This window comes from Amblyomma maculatum, chromosome 5, assembly GCF_055883805.1.
Source record: "Amblyomma maculatum isolate TAMU_Amacu chromosome 5, ASM5588380v1, whole genome shotgun sequence".
Taxonomy (NCBI): Eukaryota; Metazoa; Arthropoda; class Arachnida; order Ixodida; family Ixodidae; genus Amblyomma; species Amblyomma maculatum.
This window is the reverse complement of record NC_139348.1, coordinates 125,450,652-125,469,098: the sequence shown is the minus strand read 5'-3', so window position 1 is coordinate 125,469,098 and position 18,447 is coordinate 125,450,652. Positions and strand designations below refer to the sequence as shown.

General features: G+C 47.2%; 1 protein-coding gene across 1 annotated transcript in view; it reads right to left on the bottom strand.

Annotated features, from left to right (window-relative positions):
• Nucleotides 1–856: 856 nt before the first annotated feature.
• The window catches only part of LOC146189449 (uncharacterized), a 63,374-nt gene continuing 45,783 nt past the window's right edge, over nucleotides 857–18,447 (bottom strand). The window contains exons 3-7 of the mRNA XM_084604258.1: nucleotides 14,813–15,047; nucleotides 13,229–13,425; nucleotides 7,861–8,069; nucleotides 6,133–6,421; nucleotides 857–4,298 (exon numbers count right to left, since the gene is read on the bottom strand). Coding sequence (XP_084460384.1) covers nucleotides 1,230–4,298; nucleotides 6,133–6,421; nucleotides 7,861–8,069; nucleotides 13,229–13,425; nucleotides 14,813–15,047 — 3,999 coding nt within the window. The 3' untranslated portion in view covers nucleotides 857–1,229. The remainder of the gene's footprint in view (nucleotides 4,299–6,132; nucleotides 6,422–7,860; nucleotides 8,070–13,228; nucleotides 13,426–14,812; nucleotides 15,048–18,447) is intronic.

Sequence of the window (18,447 nt, the reverse complement as noted above, 5' to 3'; positions counted from 1 at the left end):
GCATTATTTCATTAAATGCCTGACCTTAGGCCTTGGGTGGTACTGTGTAAATTCCTTTTTGTTAGTTTCCTGTGGTCTTGTTCTTTTACGTTCTTTTCTTGTTTTTTTCACGTTTTAGGTTTTGACTGCTCTTGCTTCGAATATATGACACTGCTTTTGCTACGATTGATTGACTCTGCTATTGCTAATATTTGTTTTGTTTATATTTTGTTACCTTTATTTTTATTGCTTATTCATATTTAGTTACGCGATTTGCCGATTATTGTTGCCGGCAGAGTTGAGAGCAATTAAGCTTGTACACATGCGTGGTCGGGGGTTTAAATGTGCCCCTCTTCTTCCAATAAACAGTTAGTAGTGTGCACATGTGGTGTCGTTTTCCAACATGATGAACTTTATTCTAACGAAATAGAACGCAGTCAACGCTTCACTGAACATAATTCACCATAGTGTGCCCCTAATTCTACGTTATATGTTTTAAATAAATGTTATTCACTTTTACGCTCACATATATATTTTAAGCTTATTTTCAATTATAGCTAATCCGGGCATCAACGCGTGACATTTGTTTCTGTACATGACGCAGGTGTGACGCAGGATTTCCTTCACGGACGGGACATGGGTTTCTCGACTCAACGCCGACTGCACCTTTTCTGCTGAACGACAGCACTTAAGCCCTCGCCACAAAGACATGCGGCATTGGTTTCGCTGCAGGAGCTGCATAGAACCGCTCCATTTCTTAGCGCCTAAAAACTGACGTCATGACTGTTTCAAAAACGTGTGTGCATTTTTCGCAATGACCGCGAGAAATGCCACCATAGAGAATTTCGTACGCTAAATGATATAGACTGTATCAGTGTGTAGTGCTGTTTATTTTACAACAATGACAGTGCTGGTCTGCAACAAAACGGTGAACATTTTGATCGCTCTTGAAAGTTTTCGTTACTGAGGCGCTTAAGTATGAAGACTTCTCTCCATCAGAACTTCTCGCTAATAATCCCACTCGGAATAGGGCGGTGGTGGAAGGAAGCAGAAGTTCGAGCTCCAGATATGATGACTGAGGCTACGTAGTTGCCCTAGAGCGGAAACAAATGCAGAAGCGAGCCTGCTCAAATGCAGCTGGGAAATCCCAAGCACCCGCGTTTTCATCTGGCGGTGCGCGTGTCGCTGCGGTCGTCACCGGCGTTCGCAACGCCCATCAATGACTAGCCTTGTGGACAGTTGCTGAATGATCAGGCCGACTCGTTAGGTGAGCGTTCTTCGCCGGGTAGCGAACAGTCGACGTTCCCTTCGAAGTCGCAGTTTCCGGTCTTCGCATTGAAGAGCAAGCCGTGCTTACAGTAGTGCGAGAATGTGTGTCCACCGTGGCAGCGGTAGAAGACGTGGCAGCGACGCGCCACGTCCGGGTAGAAGCCATCTGGAAGCTGGCCGCACTCGAAGTGAAAGCCCGGAGGCACACCGTGGGCGTGGTGCCGTCTTGAGGACGCCGACGGTTTCTTGCAGTGAAGGCAGCCGCGACGGCGAGGCGGTGCGCAGGTTACCTTTTCGGGGACGTCACAAGTCTGCCTTACCGGGTTGAAAAGGAGCTGCCCCGGACACTCGTAAGTTTTACTCTTGTTCTTGGAACAGACGTGGTACCTCCGACAACCTGACCGGAAGTCTGGGAACACGCCGGTCTTTCCGGGCACGCACTTTATACGGCGTCGCCTGGTACCGCCAAGGTGCTGCTGCGGGAAGGGCAACAGCGTTACATCAGCGGGGTTGGCGGGAGGGAGAGGAGCGGGTGCCAGGTCGGCAGCCGGCCCAGGTTCAGCGATGGTAACGTCTCCAAAGTGTGTGTCACGTGGCGCAGTCACTGGCGTAACATCCGCTGGTGATGGAGTAGCCGCGCGCGTTCTTTCTTGTGCTGCAGGATAACTAACTGCTCGAGTCAGTTCCCATGTTGGTGACTCCGTCTCTGGTTCTGGTGGATACACCTCTCGCGCTTGCGTTGGCGCCTGCGTGGCCGCTTGCGTCGGTGCTGGTGTAGATGCCTGTATAGGTGCCTGTGTAGGTGCCTGTGTAGGTGCCTGTGTAGGTGCCTGTGTAGGTGGCTGCGTCGTTGCCTGCGTCGGTTCACGGGTCCATGTCAGTGTCCATTCTTGTGTCCATTCCTGAGTCCAGGACTGTGTCGTCGCCCGCGCCGGTGCTCGTGTCACTGGCGCTCGTGTTACTGGAGCTTGTGTTGCTGAAGCTCGTGTTACGGAAGCTTGTGTCGCTCTGGCTCGTGTCACTGCAGCCTGTGTCACTGGGGCTTGCGTCACTTGTGCCCGTGTTGCTGCCCATGATGGCGCTCGTGTCGCTGCCCACGCTGGCGCCCGCGTCGCCGCCCAAGCACCGTCCCGTCTATCTGACGCCGTTGTTCTTCGAGTAGCCGTCCGCGTCACTGTCCTCCCGGTTGGTTCAGTGGTCACTGATACAGGAAATGGCGTAGTTACCGGAGTAGTGTTCTGCGTTGTTTTTCGTGTGGTCGTTGTCGTTAATTTAGTTGTAGCTCGTGTAGTTGAAGGCGTAACTTCAGCAGTTGTTTCGGGCGCAAACTCTGAATAATATTCTGCGTCGTAATCTGGATCGTATTCTACCGTACTTTGAGGGGCAGACGCTGGAGTAGGAGGCTTGGGGGTGGTAGTGGTAGCCTGTGTGGTCGTTTCAGGCCTGTGTTCCGGTGTTGTGAACGACACTGTTTCAGGCGTGGTTTCTAATACGTTTTCTGGCGTCAATTCCGGGAAAGTTTCCGGCGCATTAGTTCCTAAATTTGTCGGCGCCCTATGTTGTATGGGATCTGAGAGTTGCTGAGGTCCTCTTTCTGGAACACTTTGAGGCGATATTTCTTCTGCAGGTTTCTGCGTTGTGACTGGCGTAGTTGGCCGTTTTGTTTCAGGCTTGAACTCTGCAGCTGATTCTGGTACAAACTCTGAGTAATAATCGTCATACTCAGGTTCTAATTCCGGCCTACTATATGACACTGGTGCAGGTGTCGTTGTAGTCGTCGCTGTCGTGGTAGTTGTCGTTGTCGTGGCTCGTGGTGTAGTGGAAGTAGTTGGCCTTTGAGTAGTCACTCGAGTTGTTCTTGGTACCGGCGGCAGGGTGGTTGCACGTGTTGCAGCCCTTGTCGCTGCCCACGTGCCTTGCCATGTAGCCGCCCAAGTAGTTCCTCTCGTAGCCGTTCGCCCGGTTCCTTTTCTTTCGGATTCCCGCGGGGTCACCGGGACGGGGTCTGGTGTCGTGGCCGCTATATCCCAAGGAATTGTCGCACGCGTTGACACCGTTGAAATTGCAGGTGTCTTCGTCGATGGCGGCGGTGGTGGCGGAGTGGTGGTCGGTGTGGTGCTAATGTATGTAGACTGAGTTACTGGCGGTACTGTCACCGTGAAATGCCTGTCCACATGACAGAGTACAGAGCTGGAACACACCAGCAGGACTTCATTGAACCTAGTTCCTGGCGCACACAACATCGTCCTCTTCCTGCCCCCCTCACACGAATAGTACCTAGCGCAGTCCTGAGCTCGTGTCTCATCCGGGTAAAGACCATCACGCCTGCCTTCGCAGCTAAAATCATCCTCTCCAGGCCTCACCAAGTGAGTGACGTCTACGCCACGATCGACGTCACAGGCGTTCCTCTCTGTGTCAAAGACAGTGCCGCCTGGACAGCGGAAGCTGAAGGCTCCCGCTGGCGCACAGATGTGGAAGTCACGCCGGTCCACCGACGGCAGTACCTCGGCGAAATCTCCGCAGTCGACCTCGAAGTCTGTGTCGTTGAGTCGCAGGATGCTTCCTGTCACGGACACCGAGGCTCGCGGCCGCAGTGCAGCCTCGGAGCAACCGACGTTGGCACGGCAGAACATCTTCTCTGGGTCAAAAGAGTGACCTCTAGGACAGGCATAGGAGACGCCCTCCGAGCCGACGCACTCATGCCAAAGCCTGCAGCCGCTGCTTTCATCAACAAACAGCCCTGGGGAACCTTCTGGACACCTGAAGGTACCGACGACTCGGGGTGCCCGGCACAGTGCCGCTTCTTCGACGCAGCGCCCGCTGTCAGGGTCGAAGCTCAGGCCTTCGCCGCAGTCTTGAACAATCTGGAGACCGTCGGCACAAACGCGGTAGCTGTAGCAGGAACTCCTGAAGTCAGGAAACACGCCAATGCGGCCCTCGCACTCGTATTCTCCGTAGGCGATGCCGTCGGTAGCCGCCCGACCAGACACTTGGCAGGTTTGTGCCGAAGGATCAAAGGTTGAGCCTTCGGGGCAAACAGATGTAGTAACCTGCAAATAAAAGCGAAAAAGCTGTAGTGCAGGTATCATGTGACCCATCTACAGATGCAGAAATTGCATTTGGGTTCAAAATGTCTTGGCTGGCAGAGTCCGGAACACTGAGCGCTTGTAATCATGCTTCCTTCCAATTCTCAGACACAGCCGCAGAATGCTGTTAAACAGCGCAAACATGATCTAGACAACAATAATTATTAAACTGAAACGATAGAGACAATTGCAACCTATCGACCTCTGTAGTTTTGGTCAAACAGAACGAAACAAGCCGTGTAGCAAATTTCGTGCAATTATTCCGATGGGAATTAGATGACCTTGGATATTCACATGAAAGCCAGATTTTTCACCACTCAATCTTGAGCAAATATTTTACCAGCGTTTCAAAGTCCTGCTTCTGCACACAAATTACAAAGAAATGAGGATATGCTGTTTTATATAAACTTTCGTATTTGCCATATAACGTATTCACTGCGATCTGCATTACAGGTAGACGCCAGGTACTGGCCACTATGGTATCGAGATGAAAAAATATAGTCACTGATTCGTGACGCACTTAACCATTCGTACGACCACCACTAATGGTTCCCTGTCCTTTTGCAATATCAATATGTGCGAAAATGTCTCCAATGTTTTGTTTGTTTTTTTAATAACGTTGTTTATTGCCTCAGGGCATAATGGAATATATAGAAATTAAAGGGGGTTTTAGATGAACGAAAAAGGGTTAGCTGTTCTAATAAAGTTCAAGAGAGAGCGATGATAAGACCCTTGAGTCCATGCAATGTATAACGATGAGTTGTTCGGCGAAAGGCCCACTGCCGTCAGGTGCCGAATTCTCGTCGGCTTCAGTTCCGGGCAAACCCACAAGTGGTGAATATGTGCCTCGTGATCTGGTGACTTGCAGACAATGTTTTATTACAGCAGAAAGCGTGACATTATATTTGCAGGAGCAGGTTTGTCTGCTTCCGAGTACACTTGCGATAGTTAATTCTCAAAGTATTTTAAGCCCAATCAGCAATCACTGCATACGCTGGGTAACGATCAGTTCACCTTTGTTTATAGAGCCATAGAGTACCGCTGTCAAGTCTTTTCCAACAAGACGAAACTTTAGTGGTAGGCTCAAGGGAACAGTTCATTATTTCTGCTTTTAAACTGAAAAACTTCAATGCAAGTAGTCCCACAGAATTATTTCTTTATTCTACTTTTAACTAAGGAAACTCCAATGCATGTAACCAATAATAAGCTTTTCATTATGTTTGTTTTGTAATTCGAACGCCTGCTATTTTCATTGCATCTGTTGTACAGCAGATTAGTCTATATATTAACAGTCAATCTCTTCAATTATGCAGTTGACAAACACTGGAGGACGCGCGATATTTTCAACACATAAAAGTCGGGAAAATCGTGGATATATTGTTTGACTATTGTGTTTTCTTATTCACCTACGCTGGGCCCTTCCATCTGTGACCAAAAGTGCTCCTCAAAGCACGTTTGTTTCAATACGTGCCAATGAAATGCTATGTAGAAGTTGCGTCCTGTTTGGTTGGTTGGCACCCGTGAGAGTTAGTTAAACAGCATTCTTAATAATACAGTTTCAAAGAAATCATGCAGTGCCACACGTATCTACGAATTTCTCGTCGACACTAGTTTTCTCGTGGTCCGGTGCTTGGCTTCCGTGTTGAGAACGTTTCGGCATATTTTCGACAATATGAACACCTTGCGCCACCACGTGGAGACGACAGAAGTTAGGCATCAGGACGTATCACTGTTCCTCTGCTCCATTAGGAATGAAGTCGTCGCCATCATCGTGATAGGATGTGCGAGCATAACGCACCTTGACCTGGCCGATGCATGCGTAGAAAGTGTCCGCCGTGGCTCCGGCGTAGAGACCGTCAGCACGGCTGACGCATTCGGGGTCCGCGTAGTCGTCGGTGGAAGCGCAGCGAACGTCTCCGGGGGGTCGGCACGTGAGCGAAGCGGCGTCAAAAGCTGTTCCTTTGGGGCAGCTGCCCACCTTGAGCAGAGAACCGTCCCGGCAGACGGCGAACTCGCGGCACCCGGCCAGCGGGAACAGTCCGTTCGCACCAGGGGCGCATCTGGCTTCCGGAACATCGCAGGTTGCCCTGTTTGAAGGAGTGAGTTTTGTAAATCCAATGAAGTTTGCCTATGTTTAACTGCCACGCAGAAACCATCACTGACAAGAACGAGAAGGACAACTCCTAGTGAACGCGTGTGGTGCGCATAACTAGCTGACCTGTAATTTACTGATAGTTAAAAGAGTTAAATAGTTTCCACAAGAAAATAAATAAAGAAAGAAATGAGCAGGCGGTATTAAAAGCGCTGTAGAGACTAGTCCTAATGCGAAGCAAAAGGGTGCTCCAAGTCCTTCCAATACCTCGGATTATTCACTTACAAAACTAGAAAATGTCTCGTCATCTGTAATCTTTTCAAGTCGCGCCCTTTCATGCTTACGACTTCCAAAATTACATGCCTTCATTTTGTGATTCCAGGTAAATACTAACACAGGCGGTCAAGGCATCATAATCACTATTTTCTACAAAACTACCGTAGTCATGTTATGGCCTCGCTTAGTGATTAGTCAGGGTATATATTATCACCCTCAGCAGCAGCAGCAGCAGCAGCAGCAGCCTGACTATACCCATTGCAGGGCGAAGGCCTCTTCCATATTTCTCCAATTAACCCGGTTCTGTGCTAGCTGCATCCACTTGACCCCTGTGAACTTCTTAACCTCATCCGCCCCCCTAACTTTCTGCCGCCCCCTGCTACGCTTTCCTTCCCTTGGAATCCAGTTTGTTACCCTAAGCGACCATCGGCATGTTGGGTCAGAGAAGTAACTCAAGTTACTGACATTCTAGTGGAAATCAAGAAGAAATGGACATGGGCAGGACATGTAGTGCGAAGAGAGGATAACCGATAGTATATATTATACCATACCCGATGTAAGTTACACAACGCGAGAACGGCTACTTTTCTCAACAAACAGTTGTTTCTCGTCTCTTTTTTTATTTCATTTTTATTAGAGCATTACAGATTTGAATATATTTAACGGAGACTTCGGGCAATTATACCTACTCCCGCATCAATCTATAAGATATTTCGAAAGCAAAATATGATAAGATCAAGGCAGACAATGTGCATGAATCCGTGGCTCTAGTCTGCCGCCCACCATTCTCTCCAAACGGCTTTTAAGGTCTCCGTCCCGATCCTGCCCTCTAATCGCTAAATAATGTGCCGGAAAATTGACCCTAATTTTAAAATTACACTTTTTCATACATGCATACGTCTGCGGGTTTTACTGCCAGGTAACATCAGCATAGCCTAAAGGGGCCAGTATATCACTTTCCACTAAAATAAAATTTCTTAATATTTTTTCTTATTTCCATCCTTACGTATGACTTGATGTCCGAATAAACATTATTCTTGTTATTTAAATTTTATAGTTTAAGTATTGAGATAGAACCTTGCAGTAGATGGCTGTGGTTTATTAAACAGAAATACACGCCGTAAAGAGAGGTCAATGTTGACGAAGCAGACCGCTTACTTTTTGGGGTAGTCGCATGCGAGCTGCTTTCGGCTGAAGATGAGGTCCGAGGGGCAAGCGAACTCCCTGGCGTTTCCAGCCACGCATAGCACGAACTGGGCACAGCCGGGCGCCGGGTAGAAGGCATCCGGCAGTGCCGCGCACCCGTTGTCACCCTCGCACAGCACCCCAGTAGAGTTCTGGCAGCGTCCCGCGTCAAACAGCTCACCCTGCAACATTGCGCGCACGCACAGAGCAGGTCACAGTTGTTTATCGCTCGTTTTCTTAATGCACACAAACACACTGATGGGAGGCGCACATTGAAAAAGTGATTTACTCAGATAATAATGCAATCAGAGAATGTCCTGGTGCCAACATCTATTCGTTGTTGTTGTTGTTGTTGTCAACGTACCTCAGTGCACACGCCTCGCCGCATGTGGTACTTTTTTTGCTTTTCAGCGGCTACTACGGCTTGAAGGTGTCGGTCAAGAAGGAGTCTGTCGAAATGGTCTCGCAGCCACCCAAGCAAGCTTTAAACGCCCTCAGAAGCTGACGGTCTCCCCCTCTCATGCCGGATTTTCGTCAGGGGAGACAGCTAAAGTTTGCCCCAGAGACTCCTTACAATTCGTAAAGTACAAGAAATAATGGAAAAACGTGTGCGATGCTTTTATCCACCAAACCAACGTAGTCCCACGCGAAATTGTCTAAAACCTTAGTGTCTATCCTCATTTGAGGACTTTCCGGCTCAATTTCGGAATTTGGCCATCCAAATTTTGAGCGTGCCTAAGGACCATTATGGATGTTGGCCAGGTTGGTTTTTGAATGGTCCGCTATTTGTTTTATTAGGGCAAAGTCAATTTCAATACTAAGCCAAGTTCCTTTTCGGTATGACCCAGGTGTATGTTGGACCTAAGTAAACCAGTAATTGAATTGAATAATTTTATAGCTGGGCACCTAAACTTTCCTGGCTGAGTTGAGTCACTTTTTGAGAACTTAATATCCAGCATCAAGTTATTGATCAATTCGGTCTCATTCTGCCATCTGCTAGTATTTCTGGTTAGCCTAACTCATAAAGCGAACGCCCCGGACACGTGATGGCCCCGGGTTCGAGCCCCGGACCAAGGCTAGTTTTTTGTCAGCTACGAATTTTTCGAGAAAGCTGTCCAGCTCCTGTTTGTAGCTCTGTGGCTGCGCTTGCTCTGTATCTGCACTTAAGTGGGTGCCAACCAGGAATCCCTCGTTTATTAAAGATTTTACTGCACCTTAAGGATTTACACTAAACTACGGACTGTCAATATTAGGAGTGACCAAGTCGGTTTCGAAGATCAGTCAATTCAATTATCAAATTGGGCGAAGCCACCGTAAAGAAAGGAAGGAAAGCGGGAGAGAAACAGGAGATGTTGTTGTGGCAGTAGGAAGAAGGAAAAAATACACGGGCCTGCTACTGGCTCTGTAAACTATGGACTGTCAATATTAAGAGTGACCAAGTCGGTTTCGAAGATCGGTCAATTCAATTATCAAATTAAGCGAAGTCAGTTTCTGAAGTGGGGAAACTAAATTTCGGGAGTGGGAAAAGCCAATCTTTGCATTACGTCAAGACAGCGTCGAGAACATCCCTAGCCAGGTTTCGAGAATAGGCCAAGCCAATTCTCGTCCGAGGCCAACTAGACTTAGCGCAAAACATCAGCCCAAGTCATTCGAAGGCGAAATTACGGGCTGTCCTAATTATATTTCAAGAGCGTCTGATGGTCATTGCGTCATTCCATGTGTTGCCAACCCCGCCGCACATTCCCAAATTTCACCTTTCCTTGGTCCATTCTCATGAGCACCCCACCACTACTGAGTCTGGCTGAGGCTTCATTTTGGCGATTCCAGACATCTTCGAAACAGCTGCGGGTGGAGTAGTAGTGTTGTAGTACTAATAAAAGGTGCAAGCAATCTTCCAACTACAGGGACTACTGCACCAGTGAATAGAAAGGAAAAGAGAGTAATGACTAAGCCTGATTAGATGTTTGGAACTTGAATGTAAGATTTTATTTTAAGTTGGCATTTATATGTCGCGTTTTTCAAGCTTCCCTACTTTTCTTTATCCATGGCAAGAAAAGATTCTGCGGAATTCATCCTAGCTCATATCCTCTTCAAGCAATCATATCCACATTCCATGTGTATTAACAGAATTTCTTGGCGATAGCTTGAGGGTGTCATGGCACATAAAAGCCGCCTTTGTTCGTCGTCGGCGGCAGCGTGCTGAAACAACCTCAATAGTTGACATGATCATGGCGTCATGCCACATTACCAAGGGCAGGAATTCGATTTCAAACGCCTCATAACGCTCATTTCAAAAGCGCCGTCAGGCATGGAATGAAAGCTAGAACGTGAAAAGTGATGCGAAATAATGCTTCTGTATTTCACAAATGATTTGTCTTTATAAGTAATCAGTTATGTTGTTTTTTTTTAATTTCACCCCTTTAAGGTTTTAGGCAGAACTGAAAACGATGACACTTGAGTTGAGACCCAGAAACTGTACAGACTACGGCATGCTTCAACACTCGCATGCATGGTTGCATGGGGGTGTTTGTATGTATAAATATTGTTACGGACGAGAAAACGTGGGCACTGGCGTGGACAGGCGCGCTCGCACTAGGCCCGCCAACATGCATTGAACGTCATCTATCATCGCCATCAGTCATGTTCTGTTTCCTTTCTTCATCGGATTGCCGCCTCGTAACATTTGGGTGGATAGTGCGTGGTACGTTCATATCACCTCATACTGACCCGAAGCTTAGGCGCCCCCAGCTTCCGCCGTCAGCAACAAGTTCCTAGTACGCATCTGCTGGCTATTCCTCAACCTGTCAGACTCGTCCTGACCTCGACATCCCCCCCCCCCTTGCCCAGTCCCCCGCCTTTACCACAAGACACGAATAACGACAAGTAGGTCGACGTGAAGACCCCATTGACCCGAGACGCTATCAACATGTGAGAACATATCACGACACAGCGACCCGAACAAAAGATCCGACCGACCCGAGACGCCGACCAGACGAAGCTACCTGGTACAACGACACACGTGAGGACGTCACCCCTGCCCGTGCCGTTTCCTACGTGCATAGGACTCAGCCGTCAAATCCTGGCGACCTGTGCAGCGAAAGCTTCCTGGGCCAGGCTTCATCGGTCATTATGGCGGCATACCCTTCTTTCTCTTGTGTCTTCACCCATCCACACACGATCATAGTCATGCCATGGATCTCATCCACATCGACAAATTTCCTCGTCCACAATCGGGACGATTGCTCTATGGCTCCGGATAATGTTACGGATGAGGAAGAAGTGGGCAGTAGCGAGGGCAGGAGCGCTCCCGACAGGCTCGCCGGGATTTATTAAAACCATCTCCCCGTCACCTGTCATCTTCTCTCGGTTCTCTTTCTCCTGTGTTCATCGGCTTGCCGCCCATAACAATATAATGCTCTTTCACATAATGTAGCACCTTACGACTGTAGGATTATGAGTATGCGCTTAGAGAATACTTCATGCCGCAATCACGTCATACCCTTAAGCACCCCGCTAATTTTAACGCAGCAGCGCACTAGGTTCCTTTCCCCACAAAATTCGGTGACGGAGTCGGCGTTGTCAGCGAATAATCACAGGCACGGCTCTGGCAGGTGGTAGATGGCGGCTGGTGTGATTGTGCACAGAGTGTACGTATAGGGTTACGTGACGTCACGTGGCCACATCACACGGCTGATTTGGAAGGAGGTTCCAACTCAGTCCTCCCTTTCAGATGGGAAGGTGTGATCAGAATCAACCTACCGGAACCCTTGCATGTCATAACTTATTCTGAACTGTCACTTAGGGCATACTCCATCAAGAGGGCTGAGTTGCACGTAAATACGTGTCCAGACAGTATCAAGAATGAACACTGCTCATGCTGACGTCACCTAATAAATAAGAAGGACTCAGGAGCACACGAGAGAAAGCAATCGTAATGTTACGTCTCTCCGCAAACGTTTTTCTGATTTTTCTTATTTTTCTTCAGTATTTTTTCTTCTTTCAGCGGCATCCTCACATGGGCCGGCTGACGTCGGTTCGAAGATGACAGCCAAAACACCTAAAGTAGCTCCGCCTGTCACAAGTCTTACGCATTCCAGTAGGCATTGATTCCAGCAGCTAGATCACGACAATAAGTTAAAGGTAACAACTAGCGAAAGCAGAGTTCAGTTTGTATTTCACCTTCGAACAGGGCTACACTGAAAGCTAGAAAAGAAAAAAAAAACGGAACAGAACTACACTCCGTTTCACAGACAATGTCGATGAATTTAAAAGAAAGCTGTGTGTACTCTGCAGCAACGATTGATAGTAATATTTATTTTAGTTCCATAGTTTTATAGGTTAAGTTGTGCACTTTGGCCTTCCAGCGATCATGTTGCGCGTTGTACGCGACTTCTTATCTGCTTCCCTTTTTTTATCGAGTATTGCTCTTTGTATGCGATATCGTGTGCGCCATTGTTTTCTTTTTCCACCCTATCCTGTATTTATGCATTCAATAATTTGCAATTTGTATAATTTGTTTTGCTTGCTGTTATTATTTTATTGTGTGAATTCTGCATTGTAAACATCATTTGCCTTCATAACCTACAATGCCATGTACCCATGTTCTTTCCTCCCCTCCTTTTTTTTTTGCCAAGTCCCACTCCCCTCTGTAATGCCCACCGGGCCAAGAGGGTAACTGAAATTAATAAATAAATAAATAAATATACAGAGAATAAGGAAAACATTGGTCAATCAGCACTTCCCACACATAACTGTGTGCCTTTTACATTCTTACACATTAGTCGACTTAGACGCAGGATTTATATCAGGCTATGCGCGCGGTCTTATTTGGCCCAAGTCACAGTTCTGCCGTGCACCGTTTCACTTTTACAAATGGAGCATAACTAGGCGAAGCACATAAGCTTGCACTATGGCTACGCGATCTTGTGTTTTCCGTCAGTATGTTCTTCATTTATTACGTGGTGTATCTTCGCTTTTTGGCGGTGTGCATTCTCTGGGCGAAAACCGGTTACGTCCTAGTGCCACACGTCTCATGCAAGAAGCGTACTATTTGGTGCTTCTTCCTTCTTTATTATGATGCATGGCGCATGTAAAGAAGGACACGAGAAGGACAAAAAGAGGACGAAAACACATGCACTTTTCACTCGTTTTCAGGATTTGTGCTTCTTTCCGCCTTGTCATTGAGCGCCTTGACTCCTCAGGATGACCACCAGTGCGATGATTCTTACTTTTTTAGCTGCTGTGTACAGTGCCCAATAGAGGAAAAAGCAATGTCAAAAGGAGGGTTAGTTCGATGCACAGTTGGAGTCAAGACATTCCATACTTTCAAAGGTGGGCGTACCTGGGAGCAGAGCGCCTCATCCCTCTCTCCGTCTTGGCAGCGGAAATAACGCCTGCATCCGCCCACGCGGTCCGGGAAGACGCCGTCCACATCGCATCGCAGCTTTGGGCAGCCCACCTTGCTTGCCGGCCGGCAGCGGCCCAAACGCCAGTCGAAGAGCAGCGAGGCGGGACATGAGAGCGCCGTCTTGCGGCCATCTACCATGCAAATCGCAGTGTTATCCATGAAGTTTCTAGTTTCTGGCTGAGATTTTTCTTCCGATTGCTCTGCTCTAACAGGACATCTGCTTCTGCACTTTATTGGCACAAAGCAGCTTCTAGGGCGCGCAGATTTGTAAAGTGTTGTGTTCAGTCTATGTACAGGAATAATGGTATTTCTTTGAGAGGGAAGCCTCGCTAAGATATATTTCGCGCTAAAATAAGTAAGGAACAAAGGCGATTTGCTATGACGGCTTTAGTTTTTGGGGTTGAACATTTCAATAATATTCGTGCGGGTCATGAGGAGCGCCCTACCAATGGGCTCGGGAATCATTTCTACCACCTGGGAGTAGAAAACAGGCGTCCTTTCTGTTTCACCGTCTACCGCCATAGCAGGCATTCCACTGCCGCGACGCGACTGTGTCCGCAGCAGCCAACTGCTATTGTGAATAAGGTACCCGGACGTGTACTAAACTAAAACTAAAAGTGTTTATACAAAATAACTCGACAAAAATATTACCCAAGCGACTGACTAGTAAAGTAAATCTTTTAACTGTATCTAATATATATATATATATATATATATATATATATATATATATATATATATATATATATATATATATATATATATATATATATATATATATAACTGAAGACGGTCACGGTGGAACACACCGGCCGAAACGTCAGTATTAAAATGTTTTTCGCCGTGACCGTCTTCAGTTATTTGCTTACCCTGAATCCAACGCCAAATAACAGCATTAATATGCATAAAATAAAGTCTAATCGACCGTCTTAATCTCGGCATCATTGATATTTCTGCTGTTATAATAATTTCCGCTACTGTCGTGCCTTTCTTACGCAGCAGCTAGTTTCGCAAACATTTTTGTGAAAGTTACGAATATTGTAGAGTGCAGAATGATACGCCATAATTACTAAGTGAGCTTAGATGATGTCTGGACTAGTGAAGACTTTTTTTTTTCGGCGCGCTTTGCATAAAGCATGGTTCACCAGTAGCATATCTCATACTGTCTCTATCCTACCTTCCTGAATGCTGTAAAGTGCCCACAACAGTAAGCTCCACTTTCATATTCTACCACCAAACGGTTTATGACAACAACCTTAATCACTGTTTAGCAAAACATTAAACTGAGCGCGTTGGTAGATGTTCATAATGTAAACAGCACAAATTACAAGGGACAAGAAAAGAAGAAGGGACACATACCGAGCACTGTCCTGTGTTCTTTTTTCTTTTCTTGTCCTTTGTAATTTGCGCTGTTTACGTTGCTAACTCAATCACTGTGTTATGCACGGCGCTCTTATATAAGTAACCTTCAATTCAGTCTGGCTTGTATAATATCATGTGGTGGACAGCATGCAGTACCTCGGCAGAAATAGAAACTATGACATCCAGAGCTGTAGTCCGGATAGACACCATCAGCCTCCGAGCATTTTTCGGACTGCAGCTCTGATCTGGGCCGTCGGCAGTGTCCCGCGTGGAACTGCTGCCGTGGCTGACACCGAAGGTGATGCGCTGTCCCTCCGCGACAGGCGACGAAGCCGGCCCCGTCACTGTCGCCGAACACCATGTCTGGACGGCCCTCACACAGGCCTCCAGACTGCGGGTGAAAGGAAAAGGGACCATGCTTGTCACTGCAGGGTAAGCAAATGGTAAGGCTGGTCGATGGCAGCGGTGTACCTCCTCTTAGGAGGGCAAAGGGCATCGCTAAGGTAAGAGACGAAGCATGCACACAATCATACTACACTCCATTGTTCAGCTATTGTCAGAAGGCGGAAAATACTGAATGTCTGCACCGTGCCCCTTTCCGTATAAATGCACACGTTCTTATTTCGATGAACTTCCATTTGCACGCCTATATTAAATACTCTAGAGCGCCAGTACCTGGGTTTATTTTCCAGCGTAACGCAAACATTGCTAAACACAGCGCCTTACAGGCGAGGACACTGAATATGTCATCTATAATGACACAGTATGCTGTTTACGCCAACAGCGCTTTCACAAGCTATGATCGTGAGCCCGGGTTTAGGTATATATATCTTCGCTCCAAAAGGCTGCAGAGAGATAGTTATACGAGTAACAACCCAAAGTCCGCTACCAAAGACTGCCATGAGTTGATCGATGATCAAGCAAAATCTGATTACGATGAGACCACAAAGGGCATATTCGGTATCCATTCTCAAGATCAGCGCTGGCATTCTCACCAGAACGGCACCGGCACCGGGGTGGTGCAGCGCAGGAGCCTTCGAGTCACTGGGCTATGTTTATGGCTATGTGGCAGAGATGTGCTCTCACCATAATAAATTACAATCAGTTCACTAAGATCTACATGGGCAGGAAAAAAATTGGATTCCTGTGCAAGAAGGCTAGGCAAGAGTATGTGAGCATGAATCGTATTTTCCTAACAACGTCCTCGCAACATTGCGCAAATAAAAGCTATCAAAAACTTAATTACCGCGCTTTCATGGTCCGAAAAATGTCGTAGCGCTTCATTCTCGTGTCCGTAAGTCAAATAATCTTGCATGGGCTGTAACCTAAAACTGGCATATTGGGTTCCTTTGCATAGCAGGGAACCCGCAGCTTTCCTCATTGCCCGCCTGATCTATAGCGAACTGCTACGAAGAGCTTTCCGATCACACTACAGATTAATTTATTTCTAGCTTCACAGCAAAGCCTCTGAACGGCATTGTGTCCGCTGGTATCGATGGCTCTGTAGTGATGTACAGCGTGTGCGAATGCTAGTGTGTCGGAGCCGCGAGCAGATCCACCGGGTTTGACAAAATGTTTTGCCTCAAGAGCACTGCGATTTGGTGCGATCGCTAAACTCTGTGCTGGACAACTACCAAATTCTTCGGCCTTAACTGCATAGCACGTGCTTGTGTCTCTTCAGACATTAATGCCTACGATTCTGGCAGAATGAGGACACACAGTATAAGGCGTAAAATGTAATTCCGTCGTGAGTAACGTGTTAGTAGAACATTCAGTTGGGCGAGTTGGTATAGGTTCATTATTATGTTTTGCTCGTTGTCACGTTTCATGCCTTTCTTCCTTTATAAGTGCCAGGTTTCTCAATAAAGCCTTGATTGTGAGCTCAGCGCTCGTCCTGTATCTACTTTTCTTCTGGTCCCTAGTGTTTATTAATGATGAAGCTAGTTGAGCAAAGTTTTATTGCGAAAGCAATACTACTCGCACTTTCAAGCCTTCGCGGGACCCAGCCGCAGTTACGTCTTACCCACGTGACGCTGTGACGTCACACCACACGTGACACACGGGCTGGCAGGAGCTGCCAACTTGGGTCTTTCGTTTCACATGGGACGGTTATGTCAAAATCAGCCTGCTAGGGTCCTGGCATTCACGTTGCCCTTATAGGCCACTAGGGCACGTTCATATGGGTTGGTTAAAGCGGGGTTTATGTGTGGGCTGAGAAAGAAGACAAAGAGAAGAAGAAGAACGCTCGGTCACCCGCAGCTAATGCTTTTACTCAATATTTGGTTCAGCAGTGTTGAACCCTCGAAATTTTTTTTAATTTAAACAATAAAACGCTACTGTTATTCAACTTATACCTCACTCGTTTCCTGTCTCAAGCTAAAGTCTAGCAGCTCATCCCATTCCCCTTGCCAAGTCCCTGTTTTTTTCTTTGCTTCTGTCTTCGGGCACGCCCACATGACCCACAGTGAGGTTTATTAAAGTACACTTTTAATGAATTCGTGTGAAATGGAAAGCAACAATTCAAAACTATTGTTAATGTTAGACAATTCAACTTTCATGTGGAAGAATTGGTCCCGAATTTCTGCAGCAGAAAACAAACGCGCTTTTTAGCTCAATGCTATTCGTGTACAGAGCAAGAGCACTCTTTCACATCTTCATGCCTGATTCAAAAAGCAGGAAATGGCAGGTTATCACTGGGCAGCAGCTGAACAATGCAATGTCCTCATCAGCGGCCTCCTAATGTAACATCATACGTTTTGCCACGATACACATATTAATTAAAATATTTAAAGCTTATTCCACTACTACTACAATTCGAAGCACGAACCGATATCACCACAATCCTTTCTAAGACAGTTCGTGTCAGAATAGCAGCCACTTAATTTCTATCACCCTGTATATCTCACTGATTTGTTAGCACCAAAAAACATTACAACTAGTGCCACTACCTCCATCCGCTACCGCCATCGTGACCAGCCGGGAAACCGTGCAAAACATTGGCTAACTCCTCAGAGAATTGAAGGATTATTTTGTTTCACCTCAACTCCATGCGTGGCACCGCACTTCTTTCTTTCGGCGAGGTAACCAAGGTCTATCGTGAAGAGTGCAACGCCTACAAGCCCCAGCAGAACACTCCAGTCTACGGAGGTATAGAAGAAATAAATTGACTTTGTAATCGCGCTTTGTGTACCTAGGCACTCATTTTGAACCGGGGACACTGTTTACAAAGCTACATTAGCATCCGGCCCCGTCCGCAAGTGGCCCGCGAAGAGGCAATTTTCTTGATCATCACGCCCCCGTGTAAGCGGTGCAGCTGCATACGCCGCACCTTGATAGCCCCCGCATACCGCGTTCGCTCGCTGTGCTCGACCTCAGAGGTCAAGAATTCGGCACCCACGTACTACGTTCAGTTCGCCGTTGCTCCGCAGGATAATAAGGCGGTGAGCCTCGATTTAATTTTTCCGGTTTCCGGTGACCTCTTTTCAATAATGCGGTAGGGTCCTCCTTGCGCTGTCTTCATAAGCACGAAATAAGTACAAGCACATCGAGCTCCTGATCGCATGGTATTAGGCTTAGTGTGAAGGCTTCATAGTCTCGAAGGAACACGTCAACCTGTGGGACGCAGCCGAGGAGCGGTAATTTCCTCTCTAACGTGTGCTGACACGACACAGTGTACGGCAATAATGCATTTCTTCTGTTTGAAATGCACTTGTCGCTGCTGACATTCAATGCTGCGGTCCTGGGATCTGTATTTAACGCTGCAAGGCAGGTGCCACTGCCTACAGCTACAC